We start from the raw sequence: 26,761 nt of genomic DNA on the forward strand, positions 1-26,761 counted from the left end.
GGGAAGAGCGCAATGATAATACCAACATGGGCCAGTGAAGCAACGTCCTCCACAACTAGACTGAAGAACAAAAGGACAGCAACTTGTGTGTTCCCTTTTCCCCGATTCCCCAGCAGTGTTCCCCTCCTCCAATTCCCCCAATAAAATCTTAAAAAAAAAAAAAGAATTGGGTTTTAAAAAATGGTTGGACAATGGGGAAAGAGAACAGCAATGTGGCCTGTGGAGTGAGGACTGTAGGGCTGCTTCATCCTAGGGGTTAGTGGAGGGAATAACCCTGTTGGGTAATAGAGGTCAGTCAGGGAAGTGGTGTGAATAAAACAATGAAAAAGGAAGACTGGAATAGAGAGCTATTTTAGGATTTTAGTGTGGGAGTCACATTATAAAAATGAATGCTTTCAGATGATTACCATGACAGCAGTTTTCAGGATCAGCTTGGGGAAAGACACAATGTGAGAGAAACAAGATGCAGTAAGGGCTCTTAAAAGCGGTATATAATATCTTTATCATGTTATTTTCCAGGTAGAACATGGTTGCCTGTAGAAGATACATTGCAAACAATCAGAAAGTTCTCGAAATTAGTGTAAAGAAGTATAAAGTAGTGTTGGGTAAATTAGAGAGCTCTGTGAAGTTTTAAATAAGTGCTTTGTCTGGAGTTATCAGAGGCCACCTCCTCACACTCCTAGTAGAAGATGCTTATGACATCTTGGATGATGGAGGATGCAGAGAGAGAGAGGCAATAAAGAGTGTAAAATCCTATTTGACCTGTTGAATGGAATAAGGTTGATGAATAGGTAGGCGGAGGTTATGTAGAGTGATAGACATTGAGGACAATATTCAGCTAACAACAGGTAAAAAGTCAATGAGGCATTTCACAGCTGTTACTGCTTTTCCTTTCTGCCCCTTTTTCTTAACAGGTGGCTTGGATTTGGGAGGAGGAAAGATTGTAGGTGATACTTTATTCCAGTAATACCTCCAAGCCACATAAAGCCTTCTTCAAAGAGAATTACTTCTTAAATAAAAACAAAAGTTCAGTTTTGCTTTGTTTTCTCTTTAGCCTAAGGTAAGGAGTTACTGCTTTTCTGTTTCCCTACCTCTCCTTCCACTCCCCATCCCTTACTGGAGTCCAACTCATGGCTTTATTTCTAACTATACACAGCCACCCAATAGAAGTATTCAACTTGAGAACGGTAAGAGTGTTTAGCGTGGGCAGAAGAGATCAAGGGAACTTCCTACTCTCCATCTCATCTACCTAGGTTTACAGATCTTAAAACCAGATAGTTATGAACATTTGTCATCAATATGCTACTTAGTATTCTGACTTGTATTACACTACTTTTGCACCAGTTTTCTCATCCTAAATAAATTCTAACTTATTTGATGGAGGCACTTGTTAATTCTTCTTGGCTCCTTTATTTTCATCCCAATTAACATAAGGGTGAACTCTTGAAGACATAAATAAGTAGGTCTTGACAAAGATCACACAGTATAACTGATTTCTGGTAAAATGAAAATAAGTAGTTTTCATAAATGCTTTGTAGACTTTTTATTATATGAGAACAATGAATAATAAAACATTTTAGTGTTTATTGTTGTTTACTTAAGCCAAGAATTACATGAATCATATGTCAACCAAGCCTCACAGCCTCTGGGTCCCTCTGAGTAAGTGCTATATAAAATATATAATAATAGACAGTCTACCTGTTTGTCTTGAGAAAATAGCAATCTCCCCATAAATAAAAATTAACGATTATCTTAATATAAATGACACTCTCTGATGAAGGCCCTGTGATATGTTGCAAGCAAAGGGGGAATACTGAGAGGAATAGGAATTAATCTCTACCGTCAAAAAATGTCCACCCAGGAGGGGAGAAGTGACAAATGTAAAATTAACCACAGTGCTATAAGATAGTTTTAAATAAACTGCAGTGTAGCAATTGAGCTGAACTTTAAGCACATGGAGGATGTTTTCCCTTTGATTACTTGTTCAAAGTTGACAATTGAGGAAATATAGAAAAGCAGAAGGAAGGAAAAAAGAGCACATGCCTCACCAGGAGAGGACCATTAACATTTTAGTATAATTTTTTCTTACATGCTTTTTGTTTTTGCTTTTTAAATTAGCATATGGCAAAACAGCCAAACAGTATAGAAAGACATACTATTGAAAAAGGTTGTCAACTAAAGTTCATTGCCACCAATCCAATGACAACAGAAGTCCCCAAGTTCGGGTTCAGTGAAAGAAGATCTTATTTAAGTGAAGCAGCTCCAGAGTTTCGGCTCTGATATTACAGCCTAAACCCAGGAAAGGCAGCTGAAAGTGGATTCCACTGAGGCCCAAAAGAGGCTGGTTTATATAGAAGCCCTGGCCCCTGGTCCCTGATTGGTCCATTTCTATGTAAATGAGGACTCCAAATCTGAATATTTTGATTGGTCCAAATAGCACTGTCCTGATTGGTTGGAATTGCCCATTTTGATTGCTGTTTTGATTAGTCTGTAAAGATGAAAATGAGGATGAAACTTCATAGCTCCAATTGGATGGGAAAGGTCTCAGTCTCATTGGTTCAAATACAATACCAAGAGCTTCTTTACAAGGGTCTACTCCGCTGGCAGGAACACAGTGCAGGAAGCTCCGGAACTGAGTCTTTGGCTTTTCCCTGAAATGCAGCATGCATGAAAGGCTACCTGTAAACAACGGCTGTTAGACTCTGATTATAAATTTGGGCCCAGTTAACCCTAGAGTCCTTTTTGACAGGTATATTACTTCTTAGTGTCAATAAGGTAAAAGGTTTTTTTCCAAAAGTAGGTTGAAATAAATTTCTAGGCTCAACATGGAGCTGCTCTTGCTAGGCTGTCACCTCAGCAAACCGACTTTTTGTGTTCCTGTAAAAGCTCCACTTGACCAGAAAAGCAGTATATCCAGTAATCCAATCACCAAACACCAGGCCAACTCTGGGCTCTATACTTCCTTGCTCCTTGATCTTTCTAAATAAGATCAGATAATCAACTCCAGATTATCATGCCGTTTCTGCTTTGCCGTTTCTAACGCTCTATGAAAGTCGCTCTTGCCCAAAATCCTTCAAGAAGAGTGCTCGCCTGCTTGTGAGGCACTGTACTCCTCCAATCCATGGATTGTTTTCCCTTGACTAAAGGACATTAAACTCATTATTATATTGTTTTAGTTTTGTCATTTGACAGGTAACTACTAGCTTCCTTGTGAATTTCTCTAGAATTCAGAACAAATTCAAAACTAATGCATAAAACTACATTCGTATATACATATATCCCTTAAAATGTATATATAGAATCACATTATCTAGATAGTGTTCTGCACCTTGTTTTCCCTAACAGCACAGAGAAATTTCCTTCATTTTTAATATAGCTGGTCCTATTCCATTGCATGTCCAGCTGCTATAATACAACCAGGATTGGCAGGAGATGACCTGAGTGAATAGGTTCAAGAAGAGCTATTTCAGCATAGGGGGATTAAGGGACCAGATTGGGGGTGAGGAGGTGTAGCCAGATGGGTAGGCAAGTTTGATTGGCATGTGTAGGCTATTTAGTAAGCGAGATTACTTGGGGTCAAAGGATGGGTATTTCAGGTCAGCATTTTAGATTTTCTTAGTTTTTGTAGTGGAGAATAACAGTTAAAAGTTGGTTTGGATGAGACATGGGTTGTCTGAAGAAAGGCTTGTCAGGCTAAGAAAAGTTGTCCAGGAGAGAGCTGACATTCTTGTTTGGAACTGAGACGGGATCTAAGGTTGGAAAAACTGCAGGGCTGGTTAGATTTCTACACAGGGCTTAATCTTCACTGTTCCCTCCCGCTCTAAATCCTTTCTTTATCTATATGGAACAACAGGGCCTTTTTGCTTTATCCTAGGCCTGGGGCTAGGGCAGAAGCTTGCTGAGCCCGCTACCTACCCAAAATCCCTCAAACCCTCCCCTCTCCCGCACAGCGGTAATTCCGAGATATGGGCGGTCCTTCTAGTACGCACTCTAAGGAGCAGAGATAGGATGCAGTGGCTGCCAATCAGACCTCCCCGGATACCCGGATGTTAAGCTGTGCGCGATACAAAGGCGAATTCCTACCCAGCGCTTCGTCAGTTACGGTAGCCAATAAGCATTTCTCAGGCGATAAATGACAGGGAAAGTAACCAGTTACAAACTAGTTTCTTGCACGCATGCGGAAATTCTTTTGCTTAGTCTAACCCACTGCTGATTGTGATTGGGCAGAATTGTGAAAAGCGGTAGATTTGTCTAATTAGAAGCGGAAGCGAGAAAAATTACAACCAATAGGAAGATTCCCAGGAGTGGGGCGGGGATAGGCCTTCGCCTCGGCGGCAGAGGAGATTCGGGGGCCATTTTGTGAACAGACGAAGGCTGAGCGGTTGCGACCGCGTTGCCGACCTCGAGGTGCAGCCGGCTTCTTCACGTAGAACCCGCGTGTAAGAGATTCAGAATCGAATCTCTTCTCCTTTCCCTCTTCGGGTAAGTGGAGGAGGCGGAAGCAGGGGATGGCTGGGTTTCTCGAGGAGCGCGAGGGGGTGAGAGAGAAGAGGAGGGAACTCTCCCCTTGGTAGAGTAACCAGGCCCCTATTTATTCTGTTTTGCATTGGGGGGTTAGATCGTATGCGGGAGCGAGTTTTTAGGCCTCAGCCCTTGCGTAGATTTAATCTGGTGTGTTCTAGGCCACGATCGTCAGGGAAGAATGTCTTTTTTTCGTTTTCATTCTATGCTAACGGCTGCTTTCCTTTCATTTTCTATGACCATGAGGACTCGAAGGGATTATGCAAGGGAAGATCGAGATACCCTGTATAGTTGAAGTTAACGTAGTGCTGATGCCTTCAGTGAAATTTAAAAACTGGGCGGGGGATGGGGAAGCGTTTACCAAGTAGCTATAGTACCGCAAGCCTTTAAATTCTGGAGTGTACCGCAGGGCATAAAAATAATAAGTATTATGACAATAGATTTCGTATTTTACTGGTTTTTATCTTCTCCGAGAAAATGGTGCACCTCGAAGTACTTTTCAATTCTGTTTTTAGAAAGATTGTAATTCATTTACATATTAACAGTACTTAAGGCTGGCTTACTTTTTATCTGCAGGTTACAAATCACTTGAAATATATAAGTTAGTGGAACTTTGCTTGAGGTAGGTATTACTGTCTTTCTCAGAGAAACTCAGGCATAAGAGTGTGGTTGCCAGGGTCATACTAAATCAGTAGCGGAACTAGTAAGTCAAGTGGTTTTAGCTAGCTATTGGAATACTAGGCACTAAAAGTACTGTATTTGAATCTTTACAAGAACCTAATTACAGCAAGCACTAGCAGTAACTGGAAATTCCTAACTGCACTTGGGAAAAATATTTAGAGTTTCATTTATTATAATGTATTAAGATAATTTACAGGATATTCTGATATTAAATTTTCAGACCATCTAAACTGGCAAAAATGTATAACTACATACTTTTTATTAAGCAAGTATTATAGTGTCCACTATTTGCTAGGTCCTAAAACTTACTGAAAATTATTAAGTTTATAAAAATTACACATAGGTTTCTAAGTACTATCATATTCCTTTACCCAAAAATACTGCTTTTTCTAATTCTCTTGTAAGATTTAGTGGATCATAATTTTCATAATGTGTTAATTTCACAAAAACTGTTACTAAGCACAGTGTAAACCAATACTGCAGGGTAGATTCATCCCTTAAGAAACCTATTTGAAAGGAAGTGAAAGCACTCTTCTAGATAGCTAGGCATTTGTTGATTTTCTCACCAAGTAGATAATTGAAAATGTGATAGGGATCAAAAGTATTGCTGTTTTTTAAACCTAAACTTGTATATTATTTATTACGTGGGCTTAAAACTAAAGCTTGTCACTGTGCAGAATTGTTAGAAATGTGATAAGGGCAGTGATTGTTTAGGAAATCATCTACCTCGTAAAAATATTGTTGGCAAATAAAGAGAAAGGTCAGGAATTAAAATTAATTGAAAGGCACTTTTCTTGCCTTGAGGTATTAGAAATATGGGTTCCTTGGGATCAGCATGTACCAAGGTAACAGTTTCTTTGAGTTAATCCATCAGGAATGATTTGGCCACAGAATTAATATCTGAAACAATTCCAGATGTGTTTTCAAATAAGTAGGCATTAGCAACATGTTGGCTAGAGAGAAAGGATTTAAGGAAGATGACTAAGTTGCAGGTCTTCTGACCTTTCTGTTTCCCATGCTCATGCCTTGGCAAATGTTTGGTGGTGTTTGCTATTCCTTCGGTAGAGAATTTAAACATAGTTTATATTTGTAACTAGGTCTCTCTAGAGGGTTTCACATAGCATGTGACCTTGTTTTGGATGGAATTGCTGTTAGAAACAAGCAAGGAATAAACTCCAAAATAGCTGGTTATTCTAATCTCAAACATTATTTTAAGTGGTGAATGTGAGATGTAAACTGGGGAGTGTAACAGTTGAAAGAATCTTGGTTTAGGAGTTAAGAACTGGATTTTATTCTCCCCATTATTATTGGCTGTGTCAGGGTAATTAAACTTTCTGGATTTCAGTTTATACATATAAGGGGGCTTAGATTTCTGTTTTAATATGGTTTCTATAACTCATTTGTTGTCAGAAGGCTGGAAAGTGTACAGAAAGTTTTACTATTAAAAATTTTTGTATATTATTAATGTTAGCTGCCTTTAATAACAGTATTTCAGTCAAGTAATTTTATTAGTAGTTGTCCTTGGGGAGCATTAGTTGCTCATGATACTTATTCATTCATTCTCATTGGGATCAGGGAAAAGAATGATTTTGTACATGATTAGATTTACTAGAGAATTATTGACTGGTGAGATCCAGAACTATTAGATGTAGCATAACTGCATGTGTTCTCTGAGATACAGGAAATTTGGGGTTTATAAAGGAAAAGGATTACTATAGGGTTTTTAAATTCTCTTGGTGTGCTTACTGTGTATGATAGGTTATAATTTTCTTGGATTTATTTTACGTAGCGTCAGGAACATACGAAGCCTTGGTGCTCAAACCTGTTGCCAGTACACTGGAAGGATGAGGCACTTTGTTTATAAAGAATTGATCTTAACTTATGGGATAGAGGTTCCTCATTAAACTCTTCACAGTTCTTAAACATAAGCTGACATCAGAATCAGTAAGAGGGCTAGTTAAAACACTGCTGGGGTCTCCACCAGAGTTGCTAATTAAGTCAGTCTGGGGTGGGCCCCGAGAATTTGCATTTCTAAGTGCCAGTGGTGCTGGTTGACAGACCTCCCTATGGGAATACCCTTTTAGAAGAAGGGATTCAAACCTCCCAGAGGATTGACAGTATTATGTATGCATACTCTTAATTACAAAGCATTAGAATTATTGCTAAAGTAGTTTAGTCTTTTTTATGAGTGATAGTGTGTCAATTTATAACATCTTGGGAGTTATCTTCTTGACTTTGAAAGATGTAAATGCTTTCCATATTAACCATAACCACTTCTTTTTAAGCTTATGCCTTGTGTGACATATGTGCAAAGGATTTGTAGATGAGTCACAAAGTTACTTAACATATCCTGAAAATTTTAAGTACCAGGTTCAGGCTATGACTGCAAGAAAAAAAATGGAATGTTTCACCATTACTGTACATCCCAAACACTGACTCGAAGGAGATAACATTCAGAAGAATGTACATTTTCTACAACTTTTTCTATAGTCTACATTTTGTACAATTTAACACATTAATCCAAGTGTAAAAGTAACTTACGTGTCACTTCTAAACTGGTCTATTACTTTTTAAAAATTTACAGTTAAAATTTAAGAGTTATAGTACCTGTTCTGTTGCTGTAGTGTTCATACATAATTGACTCATGGAACACACTTTAAAAACTCAGCTTAAAATGTTTTAGTTTACTGACATTTGGAGATGAGAATAAAACCTCATCGCTGAATATTGAAATGTGAATGCAACCAGTTCATTCTTATTTGCTCAAACACCTACAGTCTAATTGCAAACATTGTTTTCACTGATGAGATAGCCAGTCTGTTACATATGTTTTTGATATTGTATATCAGATTCTTAGAATTCATATCTTAGAATTAGCTACATATACTAGTTTATAAATAGTGGGATGACAAATTTCTTAAGGATCATAATTTATTTTTTTTTACCTGTTTTATAACATTGAATATTCAGTAGCCATATCTTTTTTCCTTCATCTGCGATTTTTTAATTCTGTCAATGAGGGGAATAATGTGCTCCTAATTTAAAGCATCTTTCCCCTTTACTGTAGAACCTATTAGGTCCTTTGGTTTGATCGCTCTGGTTTTGAGAATAGATATCATTTCTATTATGTATCTTCATGGTAGACCATTCTTCAGTCTGTATTATAGGAAAAACTACATGGACTTAAACTTTAAAAACCCATGAATTCACTTACCGTCATAATCTTGATATTTGTCATTTGCTCACTTTATCTCTATTGGCCTGGTTTTCCTATATTTTCCTTGCCCAAACTGCTGGTTATCAAGATTAATGTTTGAACTTAGATCTACCTTTTTTAAGACCCTTAAGGGAATACACGTGTATTTTGTTAATTTTAGTTAATCTACCGATGTTGAAGAATTGTGAACAAAGTCACTGGTAGAAATGATTCTGTAGAGGCTTTCCCCATCCCAGTGGAATGTTTGCTTTACCAAAATGTGTTAGATGCAATGGGACAGATGTTTCTGTCTTGGGGGTTTATGGCACAACATTTCTGAGGAACTCTGACTCAATCTGTCCCTTCTCCTTTCACAGGGCAGCAAGGCGAACCCCATCCCTACTCACTGGAGCTCAGCTTTGATTTTTAACCTCCCTTTCCCACCCTTCCAGAACACACACATTCCCATTCCAAAACTGATTTTATAAAGACATTTTAAACATAATGCAACTTGGTGTGCACTACAGCAAATTTACAGGTGTTTTTTTTTTAATTATTTCCAAAAACGGGACTTGGATTTAAGTTGTAATTTTTAAAATTTCTATTTCTATTTTTTCTGCAGCAGTTGGGTTGAGGAGGAGGAGCCTTTTAGCCTCTCATAAACTGACCTCTCTACTTCCTCGTGTATTTTTAAGATTGCTTGATGATGTGGAAAGGGCTTTGCTTGTCTGCTACTGAGAACTTTACCCTTGCGGTTTTTGTGGAAACTGCTTTTGGAAAGAGAAAAGAAATGAACTTTACTGACTTGACATTTTTGCACCTCCCGTTTTTCTAATCTGGGCTATTTTTATTTTTGTTTTTTTACAGTGAGATTTTTTTGATCTTCAGCTACAGTAAGTTATTCCAATTTTTTTTTTACATTTTTCCTGACTTTCCGCTGATTTCCTTTTTATTGTTGTTACTAGTTACTATTATTATTTATTATTATACTTATGATGGTGATGATGATGATGATAATGACACTGATGATTTTTAACCGGATTAAAATGGAGTTTTTCTAAATGTTCATAAGAATTTCTCCGGCCTCCTAATTGACTTTGAAGTTTTGCATCTTGGGAGAGAAAGTGAAGGCTTTAGCATTTTTAAGTGGATTGATCACATAAACCTTTTCTCTCCCAACCCCACCCTTGCCCTCATCCCCTTCCCCACGCTCGAAAGAATTTTACTGGCTGTTAAGTCTGTGACCTTATTTTTCCTGATCTTTAACTTAACTGTTTTAGAGCATCTCTGGAAGTCTGTATTTTTAATTTTTTTATTTTTGTTTTTTTATTTTTTTATTTTTAATCTTTCATTTGTTAAATTTTTAAACTGTGCTGCAATAAAATGTGTGTGGTACTACTTAACACCTATGATGGTGATGGCATTTTCCCAGAAAGCCATCTTTCTCCTGTTTCCCTTGAAATCCCATCCTGCTTTTCCTGTACACTACCCTTCACAAACCACAAGCTGCAGCAACATGGATGCCCAGCCTGGAGCAGCGGCAGCCAGGATGACCTGGAGCCAGGGGGGCCTTCGGAACAGATGCACACCCTTCCTGGGTGATGGTAAGAGGTGTGAGGTCCACTAGTTCCATTGCAAAGACTAGGAAGTACACCAGTTAAAGTTTAGTTGATGAGGTATAGGCATAGCTTCTGGAAATGTTAGGGTTATTCTTTGTGTGAGTATCTCAAGAGATATTTCCCAAGGGAGGCCACTTTTTTTTTTTGTAAACTAGTGGAATTATGAGTAATTAACTTGGGCTGCCTGGGAATTTTTGATAATTGAAAAAGGCAGCTGAAGTTTACATATACTTTAGAATGAAAATGGCTTCTTTTAATGATTAGCAAGCAACAAGGTGGTCCTTTTTCTTAATTACTATGCAAATTAGTAAAAAATTTCTGTCGTTTGGAGTAGTCTTCCTTGGGTTGTGACAAGGGTCATATTCTATATAGATAATTTTTATCATTAGTATTTAACATGAATCAAACCACAAGAAGCTTGCTGTAATATTAAAATGCTATTTCACTGGAAGGTTTTTTTTGTTTGTTTGTTTTTTTAAGCTGAGCCATCCTGCTACCTGTTGGCAGCTCAGTGGCTGCTCAGCTCAGGCCGGGAATCGAACCGCTGTTGCTCAGAGCTCAAACCCTTAAGCGAGTTCTTAACCAACTGAGCCACTCGGCCGGCCCTCCCTGGAAGGTTTTTTTAAAAAGAAAAGGATAGGTAGGCTTTTTAAGCAGGGAAATCATCTTAATCCTTGTATGCAAATCAGGGAAGATCTAGGGTTGGCCTCTCTCTTTTTTTTTTTCTTTTTTTTTTAAGATTTTATTGGGGAAGGGGACCCAGCCAAGTTGTTGTTCTTCAGTCTTCGTTGTGGATGGCGCCTATCGGCAGCTCGTGGCCTCTAAGCTCAAGATGCTGTGTTCAATCTTAGTTGTGGGTTGGCGTAGCCACCATCCCATGCGGGAGTCGAACCAGCAGCCTTAAGAGCGCCCGCACTATCCTCTGAGTCATCCAGGAGGCAGCTCATTTCAGGGTGCCAAGTTCAATCTTTTAGTTGCGGGTGGGTATAGCCCACCATCAAACAGGCAGTCTTGTTACACCAATTGAGCCATCCTGCCACCTGTTGGCAGCTCAGCAACAGCTCAGCTCGGGCGCAGTGTCACTGGCCCATGTCGGAATCAAACCGGTGGCCCTGTTGCTCAGAGCTTGCACTCTTAAGCCAATTCTTAACCAACTGAGCCACTCGGCCAGCCTGGGTTGACCTCTTTTTTTTTTTCCTTTTCTTTTTTAGCTGAGCCACCCTGCCACCTGCTGGCAGCTCAGTGGCAGCTCAGGCCGGGAATCGAACCGCTGTTGCTCAGAGCTCAAACTCTTGAGTGAGCTCTTAATCACCTGAGCCACTTGGCCGGCCCAAAGGGTTGACGTCTTTTTCTTTTTTTTTAAAGATTTTTTTTTTTTATTGGGGAATTGGGGGGATGGGAACAGTGCTGGGGAATTGGGGGAAGGGGAACAGACAAGTTGCTGTCATTTTGTTCTTCAATCTAGTTGTGGAGGATGTTGCTTCACTGGTCCAAGTTGGCACCATCATTGCGCTCTTCCTGGGTGAGGCAGATCAGTTGCCGGCTTCTGGACGGCCGCTCACGCTGGCTGCTTGCTACACACGGTAGCCCATGGCAACCCACTGCCACAGGGAGTGCAGCCTACGCCGTCGCCGGCGACTCTTGGCAGCCCAGCTGTTGTTCAGCATCTTAGCTGTGGAGGGCAGTGTCACTGGCCCTCATATGTGGGATCCGAACCGGGGCCCTCTGGCATCCCAAGCCAGTTCTTAACCATCACGCCACTCGGCCGGCCCGGTTGACGTCTTTTTCAATGATGACTAGCCCAGCCAGATATTGCAGAATCCAGTGTGTTCCCAAGGGGGGTGAATGAAAGAATGGATTCGTTCTAGTCATAAGAGTAATGCAGAGATTAATAAGGATGTGGATAGTCAAAGAGTTAAGAATTTTTGCAACTTGTATTTTACTGGCAACAATAGAATATTTTGATAACTCGATTTAGAATTGCTTTAATAGATTTTGAGCTGGAGCAAAAAGTAGAATGATTTTTAAAGGCATATTCAGTGCCGTGGTACTAGGGTAAGTTACATACTTGACCCCTTCCTTTACTCGTACTGAAATGGTAAAAATCTAGTTAAAGTGAAACTGAAGGCAGCCTCAGAGGAAAACAGAATCGGAACAAGTTAAGTAAAATGTCCTTAGGTTATCTGGAAAGAGGAATGGAAATTTCTCTTATAGGACCAAGTTTTATTGATGTCCTCTACTCTGCGACAGCTATTTCTACTTCATTGCTGTCATTGTGTGGCTGCTGTTCACTATAGGTTCAGTTTAATTTATTCCTTACTTGCTAATTCTATAAATTCATTATTTTATGGGTCATGTTCTGCTTTTGGGAAAACAAGTATAGTTGGGGTGACAGATGAATAAGCTTATGTGACGAGATTAGAGGTAAGCATGGAACCTATAGAAGCATGCAAAAATGGGTACCTAATTGACTCTTAAGAGGTCAGGAAATGCTTCTAAGAGAAAGTGAGCTGAACTGAATCTTAGAGAGGTAAGGCCAGGTTTAAAAATTTTTAATGCCATGCCAAGGAGTTTGTATATTATTCAGAAACCAGTGGTGAGCTGTTGAAAGATTATAAACTGGAGTGACATCAGATTTTCCTTTTTAGAAATGTCATTCTGATAGTGTAGAATACTAGGCTTAGAGTAGAATGAGACTGGAAGTAGGTGATAAATAACAAAGATATTAAAATACAAGGAAAAATAATGACCTGACCTGGGATTAGAGAGGAGATAAATTTAGGAGGACCTAAATTTGTAATGTGATGAAGAGTGAGGGATTTGGCATGACCCTTAGGTTTCTAGCTTCTGGGCTGGGGATAGATGTTAGGGTTGAGAATAGGAAAAAGAATTTAAATATTGATCTTTGAGGTATTTGTGGAACATTCAAATAGAGATATTTATTCATTAAACAGTTCAGTGCTTATTTGGAAAATCACCGTTAGGCTTGGGAATAATAGGGATAAACAAAACATAGTGTCCCCTGCCCTCTTGGGTATTCTAGACCATTAAGGGGATAAATAAATCAAATAGCACTGTAATGAACTATATTTGTGAAGTAAAAAGAACAGGCAGGATGAGATTATAGTAGGGGAACCAAATTTAGAAAATAGAAGGTGTGAGTACTGCCACTGAAGAGACCTTAATGGAACTGATATTGAAATTGAGAGCTGTACATGGATTGCTATATCTGAAAGCAGATAATGAGGGAAAAAACTAGACCGTAGAGCAAGAAATATTACTGAAGAACAGTCACTAAGAATGCATAGGGTAAGAGACAAAATTTGAAAGGTAGGCAAGTACCAAAAATAGTAACAGGTCCTTGTAGGGCTATGTTTAAGATCTAGATTATCTGTTGAAGGACTTTGGAGAATGAAATCTGATTGCTTTCTCTGGAATTTTCTTCTGGCTGTTTTGTGGGGAATGTTAGTAATGAGGACTAAATTCAAGTAGGACAATAAATTAGAAGACCTATTAGAGTAGGCCACTATCTGTTATTCTCTGGAAAACAGTAGTAATCCTAGGCCTGAGGGTACTTGCCCTGGTTTTTCAAATGAGTTTTCTATGTGTGTTTTAGTGAGCAATGGTAATTAGTTTGAAGAGGATAGATTTGTCAATCTCTAGGAAATTACTGGTTATTTCTCTAACACCTGTTGGGTCTGATATGGCATAATCACTTTCCTATTTGATAGGAAAAATGAACCTGAAATTCTTTTTGGATGTAATAATCTGGACACTTGACCATGTGTTCACTGTTAAGGTTCTTCTGGTAACTTAATCATCATACATAACCTTGTAAATAGTATTCACATTTTGGAGATGTGAATTTTGAAGCACAGAATTCAAGTAATTTGCCTAAAGTTAGACATACCTAATGGTGAACTATGGATTCCAACCCAGGCTGTTAAGCCTGTATACAAATTTCAACTTATTTTATACCAACTATACCTTACTTGGCATTTGTACTATTCAGAAAAACAGAGCTTTAATTATTTGGTTAAAGTACCAAGAAAAAAAACTGCTTTGGACTTTGGGTTTTTAAAAATATATTTTAAAGGGTTTTATACTAAATGTTATATGTTTGTTTAATTCACAACATCTTAAATGACATGAAGTGTCCAAAGTAATACATTATTTAGGTAGATGTAGCTTTGTGGTATAATTTTATAGAATCTTTGGAAGTGACAGCATTCTTTTAAGGAAGTAAATTAAAGACCAAAACTGGGATTCCTGCTATTCTTACCTCAGACCAAGTTCTTCTGCAATGTTAACCATTTCAGTTACTGAAACTCCAGTTTTCATGTCATTTAGGCCAGACATTGGTTAGCCAAGACTTTTTTCACTCACACTCTGCCTTTGGCCTTGTAGAAAATCTTGTCAGTTTTTCCTTTAAAAGAAAACAAGAATTCACCACTCATACTGCCATTGCTTGTTCCAGTTTCAAGCCACCATTGTCTCTTGTGCATTATTGCAATAGATATGTTTCTTTTGCCCCTCGCCATCAGTGTGTGGTAGCTAGAGGGATCCTATTAAAATGTAATGCTTGAAAAATGTATTATTGCCTGAGTTTCTGCTTGAAACTCACCCAAGCTGCCTATTTCAGCATTAAAGTCAAACTTCACTGATTTACAAGACGCCCTGTGTGATCTGTCATGCCCCTTCTTAATAATAGGCAGTGAGATAAAATACAGTGAGTGTTTAAATTAAAAAATATTTATTACTGTAAAAGGCACATTGCCATTAAGCCCCCTCAAAATACTTTCTCTCCCTTCAAACACATTTACCCCATCGTTCTTGCCACTTTCAGAAGCAGTTCTGGAATTCCTTTTTCGTGTCTTCAGTGCGCTTTCTTGGCTGCCTCGATGTCCTGAATCATTCTGACTTTGGGGAAGAGCCAGAAGTCACATGGTGCCGGATCCAGTGAATAAGGTGGATGAGGACATGACTGTAATGTTTTTATTTGACAGAAATGGCTGTACCAGAAGCCGTAAATCATCCTTCCATCATGATAACGCTCCCGTGTCACACATCGCTTCTTGTATGTGGCAATTTCTGTCAGAAACATGACGTGCCCTCATCCCATCTTATTCATAGAATCTGGCACCATGCAACTTCTGGCTCTTCTCCAAAGTCAGAATGATTCAGGACATCGAGGCAGCCACAACAGTGCAACTAAAGACACTCACAAAAGAGGACTTCCAGAACTGGTTCAGAAAGTGGCAAGAGCTATGGGGTGTGTTTGAAGTGAGAGGGAGTATTCTGAGGGGCCTTAATGGCAAGGTGTCTTTTACTGTAATGAATTTTTTTTTATTTAAACATTTATTGTTTGAGCACACCTCATATATTCTGCTCCAGCCACACTGGACTCCTTAGTGTGTCTTATGAATATCTTAGCTGTTCCTACCTCAAGGCCTTTCCTTGGATTTTTCTTCCCCCAGTCATAAGGTTAGGGTCTCCAGTTTATTTAGGTTTGTACTCAAAAGCCACTGCCTCAGTGATATTTTCCCTCATAGCCCTTCAAGCTCTTTCCCCCAAAATAATCTAGCTCTTTCACTAGTTCATCTGTTATAGAACTTCATTTTCTACTATGTAAAGACATAGAGAAATATCTGGAAAGATAACATACAAAACAACATTATTTCTGGGCAAGGGAGAAGAATTTAGGAGGGTAGAAGGAAACTTGTTCTATGTTGCTTAAAGACAGTACTATAAAGAGCAACAGTATTATTTTGCTTCTATTGTAATTTAATAACTTAAAACTCCATATTGTAGACATATTTCAACTCTTCTAAAATTGTGTCTGTGGATGAGCAGTATAACAGCCTGTGTAGTAGTTTAACCCTCAGTCGGGATCTCACAGATTCATTGCACACAAATTTTCAAATATCTAACAGTTAACTTAAGTATCATGACTCATCACTTCATATCTTCCCCCTATACCGTACGTAACCTGTCGCCAATCGTGTTTGTGACTTAGTAAAGACTGTATTTCATAGCGGCATCTTTGTGTGCAATGAATCTCTGAGACCAGTTGCTCCCGACGGAGAGTTAATAAGAGTTTTGATAGTTAAGTTGAAAAAACAGCCTTAAAATGAGTTTGACTGTGATGATATGAGTCAAGTTAGCATTTGAGGGCATAGTCTTCTGTGTTGCCTTGACAAAGCTGTAGTCAAAAGTTGGAAAAAACTACGATTTCTAAACATTTTTATTCTCCAGTGAGAAGACGAAGCTATTTTTAAGAGGTAGCCATTAATGGGTTAGAGGACATCTGACTTCTCTTCCTACCTAATCTGATTTCATTTTCACCAGTCTGAAATATTCCTGTTTCCCATTTAGATTAACCTATGGTTTTTGAGTTGATTTTAGAATGAATATAACTGGAAGTTAATTAAACTAGTTTTAGGCTTTTCTGGCTAGTCCAAAAATAACATTTAGGAATAGTTTAGTGGAATACATGTTAAACAGGATTTTTTTCTGGCCCTCTTAACTAAAATTCTGTATTCTGAAAATATCATTCATAGCTCAGTCATTCCTTATATTCATCCTTTAAGTATAGTCATCTTCACCTAAGTGATTTTGGTGTTAACTTAAGAAACTTGATGGCTAAAATTGAGGTAGGAAAGTGTTCTTCCCAAAGAAATGTTTACCCTCGTTCTTGAAAATTTATTGGCTTCCTAAATTGGAATTAGGCATTCATTTGTGCTGTTTTAAGATGTAGTTTAATTGAAATGAAAAAGGAAGACTAATCAAATGACTTAAATTGATGTGGGTTTTTAAGAGAAGTTACCCCATTTCTTTTTTTACATTTAATCCAAATTAAGCAATGTATGCTCATATAGAAGGTGCCAGAAAAATGGTGCCCCAAAAATATATATACTTTTTTTTGTGTGTAAGATTTTGGGGAATTGGGGAAGGGAACAGTGTTGGGGAAGTGGGGGACATTGTGTTTTTCCAGGACCCATCAGCTCCAAGTCAAGTTGTTGTCCTTCAATTTTAGTTATAGAGGGCACAGCTCAGCTCCAAGTCCAGTCACAGCTTTCAATCTAGTTGCCGGGGTGTGTGTGTGTGTGGGGGGGGTGGCGAGCAGCCCATCATCCCATGCGGGAGTCCAACCGGCAACCTTGTTCAGAGCAAGTGCTTGCACCAGCTGAGCCATCTGGCTGCCGATTGGCAGCTCAGCTCCTCCACAGGTCACTGGCTCATGTAGGAATCAAACCAGCAACTGTGTTGCTCACGCTCGAACCAACTGAGCCACCTGGCTGGCCCCCTATATATATATTTGAAGAAAGGAAAAAACGATATTAAAATTGTAATAATATATACCGATAACAAAAGAGGAATACAAGTCATGTGTATATATTTTTTTGGCAACCCCCACCCCCGTGTATAGCATTTAGAAAACAGCCCTACTCCTACCCCACCAAAGACATACTTCAGCCAGTAAAAATGAAAGTTTGGCGTATCTTTCTAGGCTTTTTAGCATATGTAGGCTTTCCAAAAAGCCATGTCGTAACACAGCGCATACATTTAAGTTGTGAATTTTTTTTTTTTTTTACTTGAACATAAGATAGTAAAGAAAGATCTAAAAAGGTTAATAGCTACATGGTGTTACATTGAATATGTATAAAATATTTTACTTAACCAAAAGTCTATCATTGGGTCCTTAGGGTTTCTCCCCATTTTTCTCTTTTATAAACAGTTTAATTAATAATTGAACAGTGTTACAACTAAAATACCCTTAAAATTTTTTTTTTTTTTTAGAATTAATCCCCAGAAATACTATTGTTCAAAGACATACATGTTTTAAAACTTTTCAATCTAGGTTGCTCTCCAAAAAGGTGGTAACAGTTTACGACTTACTGTGTTAGTGACTACTAATTAGTTTTTAGTTTGGTGAATTACCTGGATCTTTTGCTAATATATTTAAGGCTTGGACACTGAGTTTCAGTGTCTGTCATGTAGAATAAGAATGTTTATAGAGTTACAGATTTGCTGAGTGAAAAATTGGTATGTTTAGTATATTTCTGTGTATAGTTTGAGGTTCGCATGGAATTTTTATTTTCAGATGTGTGTATGTATGTATTTGGTGCTTAATTTTGTGCAATAATTGCAAACATAAAAGAGAATGTCCATGCATTACCAATTCTTGGGTAATCAATCAATTTTGTTTAATCTATATCTGCTTCTACCCTCCTCCCTCATGTTATTTTGAAGTAAATCCTTAATATATGTAATCTATATTTCAGTATTTTAATATGTATTTGTAAAAAGTAAGGACTTAAAAATAACCACAGTCATCATCACACAAAAAAACAATATATTTTAAGACCCTACTATTATACCTATTGAGGTATTCCCCAATTGTGTTTTATTTCTTTGGAAGTGGTAACATGGATGATTGTTTTTGTTTACATGTTTTTTGCTTAGTCCTTTCCGAAATTTGGGGAGTTGTTTACTTGATAAGTTTTTTAAAAATTGAAATAGAATCTTGACATAGTTATCTTCATTTGTGATAAAAATCAAGTTCAGGATAACAAAAGATGGGATTCCACTACATATGCATTTTACTGTTAAATTCTCAAGTTTAGGGTATAATATATCTTATTGTTTAGGGTTGAGTGCTAGAAAATGTTGTAGTAGCTTTAAGTCACATTTCCTTATAAAAATTATTTCTTGATGAAAATATTTTGCTACATTGATCCAAAATCTTTTATTCATATTTCAGAAATTTAAAAATACATGACAAAGTTTTTTATTAACTTGATAGACTCATTTGGTGACAAAACTTGGCCTCACCTGACATGAGATTGTTCATGGTATGTTACATTTAGTGACTATGCATATGTATTACTGCAGAAATATTAATATATTTTATTTGATAGCTGGGTGCTTACCCAGATCCCATTAGAGTACTACAGCAAAAAAGCACAGTATTACCTTTGTAAAATCTGAAAAATCCTGATTTTCCAAACACATGTTTCCAAGGGACTATGGTAGATTTTGAAAAGTATGCTTTGAACTCATAGTATACTTTGACCTCAAAGCTCAGTTTGAATTTACTGCTACAGTTGAAGCTTTCTACAAGATAGGGAGGAAATGCAATCTTTTGAATAACTATTGTTCATTCACTCTTGCTATTCAGAACATGGTTTGTGCTCCAGCAGCATCATCACCCATCTGGAGCTTCATAGAAAGACAAGTTCACATCTTATCCTAGAACTGTTACAGTCACATACGAGTACATATAAAGAGAGGCACTGCTCTGTACCACTTTACTCCTTTTTATTGAAATTTTGATGGACTTTCTGTCAAGAGTGTTTTTGATGATTGGGTTGGGGGTAAAGTTGAGGATCACAGTGTAGCCATATTTTATGTAAATTTGAAATAATACAATATTTTTAAAATGACCATTTTATATACAAGTTTTGAACTAATGACTTGCCCCAAATTACAAATAAAATTAAGAATCAAGTAATTTCGAACAGGTAGGCTTGGTAAATGGTAATGCCATTTAAGCAAGTAATCAGAAATACATGCCATCCTGAAATATGTGTATTTTGCTAGATCTGTGCTCTTAAGCAAATAATTTCTGGTATAATGTCATCAGACTAGAATTAATTAATTTGTGATACATAATAGCAATTGATGGTTTAAGACAAAGACCCCCGAAATTCTTAATCATTAATCTATTAAGTACAGAGATACTGCTCTTCTCCTGACCATGGGTTTGTACACTAAGCATTTTGTGATTCATATTTACATCGGTTTCTAATTATATTAGAAATAAGTACTTTGTATATTTTTTATTTATTTTTGTATATTGAATGTGCCCTTGATGTTTTAATTCCCATTCAAGATTTATTGATTTACTGAAGTAATTTTGAAATGTTGATTTTAGTTTATCCTGTGAGAAGCATTCTTTTACATATTTCTAATGCCTGTTTGACACTTGTAGATTTCAGGAACCCTTTTTTTTTCAAATGGCTTAAATGTTCTGAGAGTAAATAAATGTTGATGGGGAATTTTACTGTGTAGAAGCTGCTCTAGTAAGAATGATGGGTGTGCTGTTTTTTTTCCCTTAAGTCTGATGCAACACATAGAAAAAGGACTAATATTTAATAATGGCACAGCTGATTGAATGTTGAGAATGTAGAGAAATTTCTATATCTGTCGGGACTTCCATTGAATGAGAACAATAACCCCAAATTATCGAACAGAATATTCAGTGAAAATTTTTGCCTTGGAAATGCCCATTTCCTTGATTTTATATAGTTCTGAATTGCTCTTGAGGAAGGGACGTATTCTACTTTTCCAGCTTATGTTTAGGAGTTTATAGAAAAGCTTTGCTGACTCTACACCAAGCTGTATATCATAAAATCATAACATTCTAGGGAGCATTATAAAATGAAAAAAATTATAAAAGCAATATGTTACTAAAAAAAAATGGGAAAAAAGAATACTTAGAAACCTCACAATCCTGTCACATCCTGAGGTGTCTTAACACTTCAGTGTATAATCATCTAGATAACCTGTATATTGTGTATACTCTGTAACATCTTAAACATCTCTCAATGTTAATACATCAATTAATGCTGTTTGGATTGATATATTGAAATTGATATATAGCCAGTCTCATTGTTAATGCATTTGTTTTCTAATTGCTTACTATTAATATGTCTACATCCTATTTTCCTTCAGAGGAGTTCTCAAAAGTGAGAATATTGAGTTGAATATGCACAGTCTTAAGGCTTTTGATAAAATAGGCCAGTGGTCCTCTGAAAAGACACCAGTTCATACTGTCAGAAATAATGTATGAAAAGGACCATTTCAATGTAAAATGTTTTTATTTGGTAGGTGAAATTGGTATTTGGCTTAATTTATATTTTCTTTATACTGTTGAATTTTTAAAAATCTCCATAAACCTTTGATATTATTTGCTAATCACCTGATTTTGTCCTTGGCCCAGTTTTTGTGCTATGTACCAGTAATAGTAAATGATGTAATAACAGCAGCAGCAACACTTGTGATATCCAGGCACCATGTCAGTGTTTTCTGTACCTTCATTTACACCTCATACCTACCCATGATACAGATAATATCAGTGATACATTTTACAGTATAAGAACCCGGTTTTTGATAGGATTGACTTCTGATAGGATTGGTTTTTGATAGGATTGATAGGAAGGGAAGTGTGTGCACAAGTGGTTGAGCTTGAAATTGAAACAGGCTGGTCTGACTCCAAAGCCTCTGAGCCCTTAACCATTAGGATGTATTTATGTATTTACATTTTTTTATTTTTAAAGATTTTTATTGGGGAATTGGAGGAAAGGGAGCAGACAAGTTGCTGTCCTTTTTCATCAGTCTAGTTGTGGAGGACGTTGCTTCCCTGGCCCAAGTTGGCACCATCATTGTACTCTTCCCTGGCGAGGCAGATCAGTCTCTGGCTGCTGGCCACTCAACGCTGGCTGCTGGCTACTGGCTACACACGGTAGCCCATGACAACCCACTGCAGCAGGGGCTGCAGCCTACACCGTCGACGGCGACTCACGGCAGCCCAGCTCCAGGTTGAGCTGTTGTTCAGCATCTTAGCTGTAGAGGGCAGTGTCACTTGCCCTCATATGTGGGATCCAAACTGGGGCCCTCTGGCGTCCCAAGCCAGCTCTTAATCACTGCGCCACTCGGCCGGCCCTACATTTTTATATACAGTATTAAACACTTGCATTGTGTGGACAAACATATTGCAGACATTCCTCAGTTCTTTTTTTATTTATGGTATATTTTGGTGTGGGGATATTTTGTATTCTATTTAGGAACTTCTCATCTCAAGGTTAGTCACTATTTTAAATGAAGTTTGGTCATGATGGACATGACTTGAATTTGGGGATAGGTATTTTTGTACCTTTAATTCTTTTTTAATAGGCTTTACCTATACTTTTGATTTACAATTTTGTTTTGTTTTTTTAAGATTTTATTGGGGAATTGGGGGAGGAAACAGCATTGAGGAATCGGGGAAGGAGAGCAGACAAGTTGCTGTCCTTTTGTATCTTAAGTCTGGTTGTGGAGGACGTCGCTTCACTGGCCCATGTTGGTATTGTGATCATTGCGCTCTTCCCGGCTGAGGCAGATTGGTCACCGGCCATTGGACGGCCACTCAAATGCTGGCTGCCGGCCACTCACGGTAGCTTACGGCAGCCCACTGCAGCCTACGTCGTCGCCATCAACTCAGGGCAGCACAGCTCCAGGTCGAGCTGTTTTCACCATCTTAGCTGTAGAGGGCGCAGTGTCACTAGCCCATGTCGGATCTGAACCAGCTGTCCTGATGCTCAAAGCTCTCGCTCCCAAGCCAAGTCTTAACCAATGAGCCACTCGGCTGGCCCTGATTTACAATTTTTTAAGTATTAACCTGGGTCCTGCCCAAAACTACACCAGGATAGAGCCTTTCAGTGTACATTAAATGTGTAGAAGGGCTTCTCACTTGAGATTGACTTTACTAGTTGTTCCAAAGCTAATATATAACATGAAAAAAATCTTATGCTATTGAAGGAAAATTGACCATATTAAACTTTTTAAAGTGACTTGGGTGAGACTCCTCAGGGTATGTTGAACAAATCAGCGACAGATAATATAACTGGGAGAGATTAACATTTCACACAATGAAATTTTCTTCAGGCTGAAACCAGGGAATATGAACCTAGGTATTAGAGGATAAAGTGGTATATGAAACATAAAGCCCTAGGCTTAATGTAAAGAAACCCAATAAAATAGCTGTCCAAATACAGGAAGTTACCATTATATTAATGAATGAATAGGAATTAAAAGTTTTATTTAACTGAATTCTGCATGTGTTGACAGTGCCAAACTTAACAGAAATAATAGCATCTGGAGAGCATGCAGATTGTGTTCCATTCCTGCAAGAGCAACCAAATTTGGACTACTGTGTTCAAAGGGACATTGATAGATTAAGTTGTATTTGTTATAAGACACGCTTTCTTGTGTTTCATAGAAGATGGTAAGATAGCAAACTGAACAAGATGTTTTAAGTCAAAGAAAAAGGATTGCTAATGAATGGTTAAAGAGCTAAGGGAAGAGTTAGTTAAGAGCCAGTTAAGTTTTAAAATTGAGTGTCTTCAGGTTGTGAGTTCGTTGACTTTGTGGCAGTTCAGGAGGCTTGATCATTGGTGAGTAAGCAGTGATTTAAGGGAATTTTAACATTCTTTGAAGAAATTGGGGGGCATTAAGTTACATGATTTAGTTTTCTCCATCATTGAAATTCTAGGACTATTTTCATAAAAATCTTCATTTTAAAGTTTTTTGTTGCATTGTTATCCATTTATACCTTGATAGGAACAATCTTATAAAAAATGCTTTTTGAAGAAAACTTTTAAAGGAAACATGCAGATAAAATATTTACTTACAGCATCAGCTTTCAAAGATAACCACTTAATATTTTGATTTTTTTTGGCCCATTCTCTGTTTCATGCCTGTATATTTACTTATATACTTAACGTTTTTATAACATTTTTTACACTTGCATTTATAATACATTTTTACTAATATGGAATTATATATAGTTTTAGAACTTCTGTATTATAAACATTTTCTATTTAAGTTTTCTATAGCATTTTTTGTTTTTTAAGATTTTATTGAGGAAGGGGAACAGTGTTGGGGAACGGGAACAGGCAAGTTGTTCTTCAATAGTGTTCAGTCTTAGTTGCTGGTGGTCATAGCCCACCATCCCATGCGGGAGTCTGAACCTGCAACCTTATTGTTAGGAGCACGTGCTCTCACCAGCTGAGCCATCCTGCCACCTGCTGGCAGCTCAGTGGCAGCTGAGCTTGGGCGTAGCTCTCTGGCCTATGTGGGAATCGACCGCCAACCCTGTTACTCAGAGCTCGCGCTCTTAACCAACTGAGCCACTCCGTCGGCCCCTCTACAACATGCTTTTAAATGGCTTTCTAATATTTTTTGTCACAGGGTTTTATAAAACTTATAAGTCTCTTTTGGTCAAAGTCTCTTTTTCAATGCCAAACATAGGATAACCTGACATTTATTTAACATGTTCAATTGCTTGGTTAATACAAATATGTAAACATACCCATTGCTTGGCACTTACCTAAGAATTTTCAAATGAACCTTCAGAAATGTGTACTGTTTTTACTGAGTTATAGCAGTGGAAGTGTCGGTTCCCTCCTGTACCCCATTGGATCGTCATACTTTTATTAGCAAATTTGACCCCCTAAAATGTAATTTAAAATTTTTCTGGGAACTTGTTAAATTGTGTGACCTGGCATATATCATTTTTCAATTTGCTATAATAAGATCTTTTAAAAAAAACAGGTGATACGTACATATGTAAAATACACCATCAGTGCTTCAGCCTCCCTCTTCTTGTTCTGGTAGGAACTGTCTACATTGTCATGGTAGATTTCTATATTGGTTTTTTTCCCCCCCCTCTTGAATGATTTTTTTAAAAGATTTTTAAAAACTACTTATTTTAAAGATTTTATTGGAGAATTGTGGGGAGGGAACAGTGTTGGGGAATTGGGGAAGGGGAACAGACAAGTTGCTGTCCTTTTGTTCTTCAGTCTAGTTGTGGAGGACGTCGCTTCTCTGGCCTAAGCTGGTATTATCATTGCGCTCTTCCCGGGTGAGGCAGCTCAGTCACTGGCCATTGGACGGCAGCTCACGCTGGCTGCCAGGCACTCAAGGTAGCTTACGGTCGCTCAATGCAGCCCCACTGCAGCCTACGCCGTCAACTCATTGCAGCCCAGCTCCAGGTCGAGCTGTTGTTCACCATCTTAGCTGTGGAGGGCGCAGCGTCACTGACCCATGTGGGATCCGAACCGGGGCCCTGCTGCTCAGAGCTCGCAATCCCAAGCCAACTCTTAACCAATGAGCCACTCGGCCAGCCCCCTCTTGAATGATTTTCAAGTTATAGGCATGATACTTAGGAACTTCAACATGGCTACATCTCCTAAGAATATAAAGATAATCTGTATCTTCAAAATAATTATCAAAACAGTGGGAATTAACATTAATTCAATGTTGTATACAGTCCATGAAAATTTTCTAGCTGTCACCAAAAAAAAAATGTCTCCCCTAATCCAGTATCTAGCCAGGGTCTCACACATTGCTTTGTTAATCTAGAAAGGGCCCTCTAATTTTTTATTTTTATTTTATTTATTTTTGGAGTCCCAACCAGTTCTGTTATGTCCCCACAAACTGGAAATCTGATTGTTTTCCTGTGTATATATTTAAGTCAGATATTTCACCAATTATTCACCAAGAATAATGCATTGGTGATGTATGTTATTTTGTTACATCAGGAGGCATATAATGTCAGATTACTTGGTTTAATTGGTGACCTCCATAGTAAAGGTACATTTTCCTTTTTGTAATCGGGGGTAATCTATTGGGTAACACTTTTGAGATGAAGTAATTTGTTTCCCACCCGATCAGCTTGTCCTCAGTGCTTTTAACATACATTGACATTTGTCTGAATTATTGTTGATGTAATTTTCACCAATCTAACAGTTTTTAAAGGTGGTATCTTAATTTTTAAATTATTTTTATTTTTTTATTTTTAAAAATATGCTTAAAACAATTTTTCATGTTATTTTGGATTCTTTGTCTTTTTCTGTTATTTTTGGTACTCCTAGTTTTGTCTTATTTAGGTTTTGACAATTGCCTATGTAATTTTTTTACATTTAAATTTTGATCCATCTATAATTTATTTTGGAGTACAGAGTGAGGTTTGTCCCTGATTTTTGCTTTTAGATGGCTGCATAGTACCTTTTATTGAATTATTCATTTCCCCGTGTTTATAATACATTGAATATTGTCTTAGTTTTAATACTTAGAATTAGCAGTTAGCATAGTTTATCTAAAAGTGGCCATCTTTGTTTATTCTGTCCTGAAACAGTCCTAAAAATACCACTATGTGCTATTTCCTCATGCTTGTAGTCTTTACATGATAGTCTTTACCTTGAGATCATAGTATCAAAAAGGTACTGAGAAACTTGACAAGAAATTGTGAAAGACTGAAATACAAAATATTTGGACTCAAGGTTTAGTCATCTTTTAAAGAAATTGTCAACTCATTGCTGCCATCTAGTGACATTTGTCTTTAAAAAATTCTGAGAAAGATGGAAAACAGATTAGGCATGACAGTTGTATCTAATTTTAATTGAATGTAGAGGCTACCTTGGGTTTTTAGGGACAGTAATAAAGAAACTTCTAAGGTAAGGTTCTGAATTTCCTAGTCCAAGGTAAGTTATTTCTCTTAGTGTGATTTGACACCTGATAAGCCATACCTGGTGCCATCTTTGATGTTCCCTTTTTTTTTTTTTTTTGATAAACAGATAATGGGATACGAGTAAGTATAATGTGATTAGCCTATGTGAATAGGATGGGCAGTTAGAAGACTGACTGAAATGCCCAGTAGAAACATCTTGTGGCTTGTTTACTTGTTTTCTGCCACCTCCCCTTTTTTACATTAATATATCTAGATATGATACTGAGCACAGTCTGGCACTATTTTGTATTTATCTTCCATCACCTCAATTCCTTTCCATTAAAGGTGGAATTTTTGGGCCTGCCGAGTGGCGCGATGGTTAAGAACTGGCTTGGGATGCCAGAGGGTCCCGGTTCGGATCCCACATGTGAGGGCCAGTGACACTGCCCTCCACAGCTAAGATGCTGAACA

General features: G+C 37.7%; 1 protein-coding gene across 9 annotated transcripts in view; it reads left to right on the forward strand.

Annotated features, from left to right (window-relative positions):
- The first annotated feature begins 4,325 nt into the window (after positions 1 to 4,325).
- The window catches only part of HNRNPC (heterogeneous nuclear ribonucleoprotein C), a 60,515-nt gene continuing 38,079 nt past the window's right edge, over positions 4,326 to 26,761 (forward strand). For 2 of the 9 annotated variants that reach the window (XM_019628785.1, XM_019628787.1), the window contains exons 1-2: positions 4,326 to 4,482; positions 9,266 to 9,291. Coding sequence is in view for 2 of the 9 variants with exons in the window: in XM_019628788.1 (XP_019484333.1) it covers positions 9,807 to 10,002 (196 nt within the window). In the remaining 7 variants the exon portion in view is untranslated. Of the gene's footprint in view, positions 4,483 to 8,775; positions 8,937 to 9,265; positions 9,292 to 9,359; positions 10,003 to 26,761 lie in introns of those variants that run through there. The other 7 variants (XM_019628781.1, XM_019628786.1, XM_019628782.1 and 4 more) reach the window with 6 other exon arrangements.

This window comes from Hipposideros armiger, unplaced genomic scaffold (genome assembly GCF_001890085.2).
Source record: "Hipposideros armiger isolate ML-2016 unplaced genomic scaffold, ASM189008v1 scaffold_807, whole genome shotgun sequence".
NCBI classification, from domain to species: domain Eukaryota; kingdom Metazoa; phylum Chordata; class Mammalia; order Chiroptera; family Hipposideridae; genus Hipposideros; species Hipposideros armiger.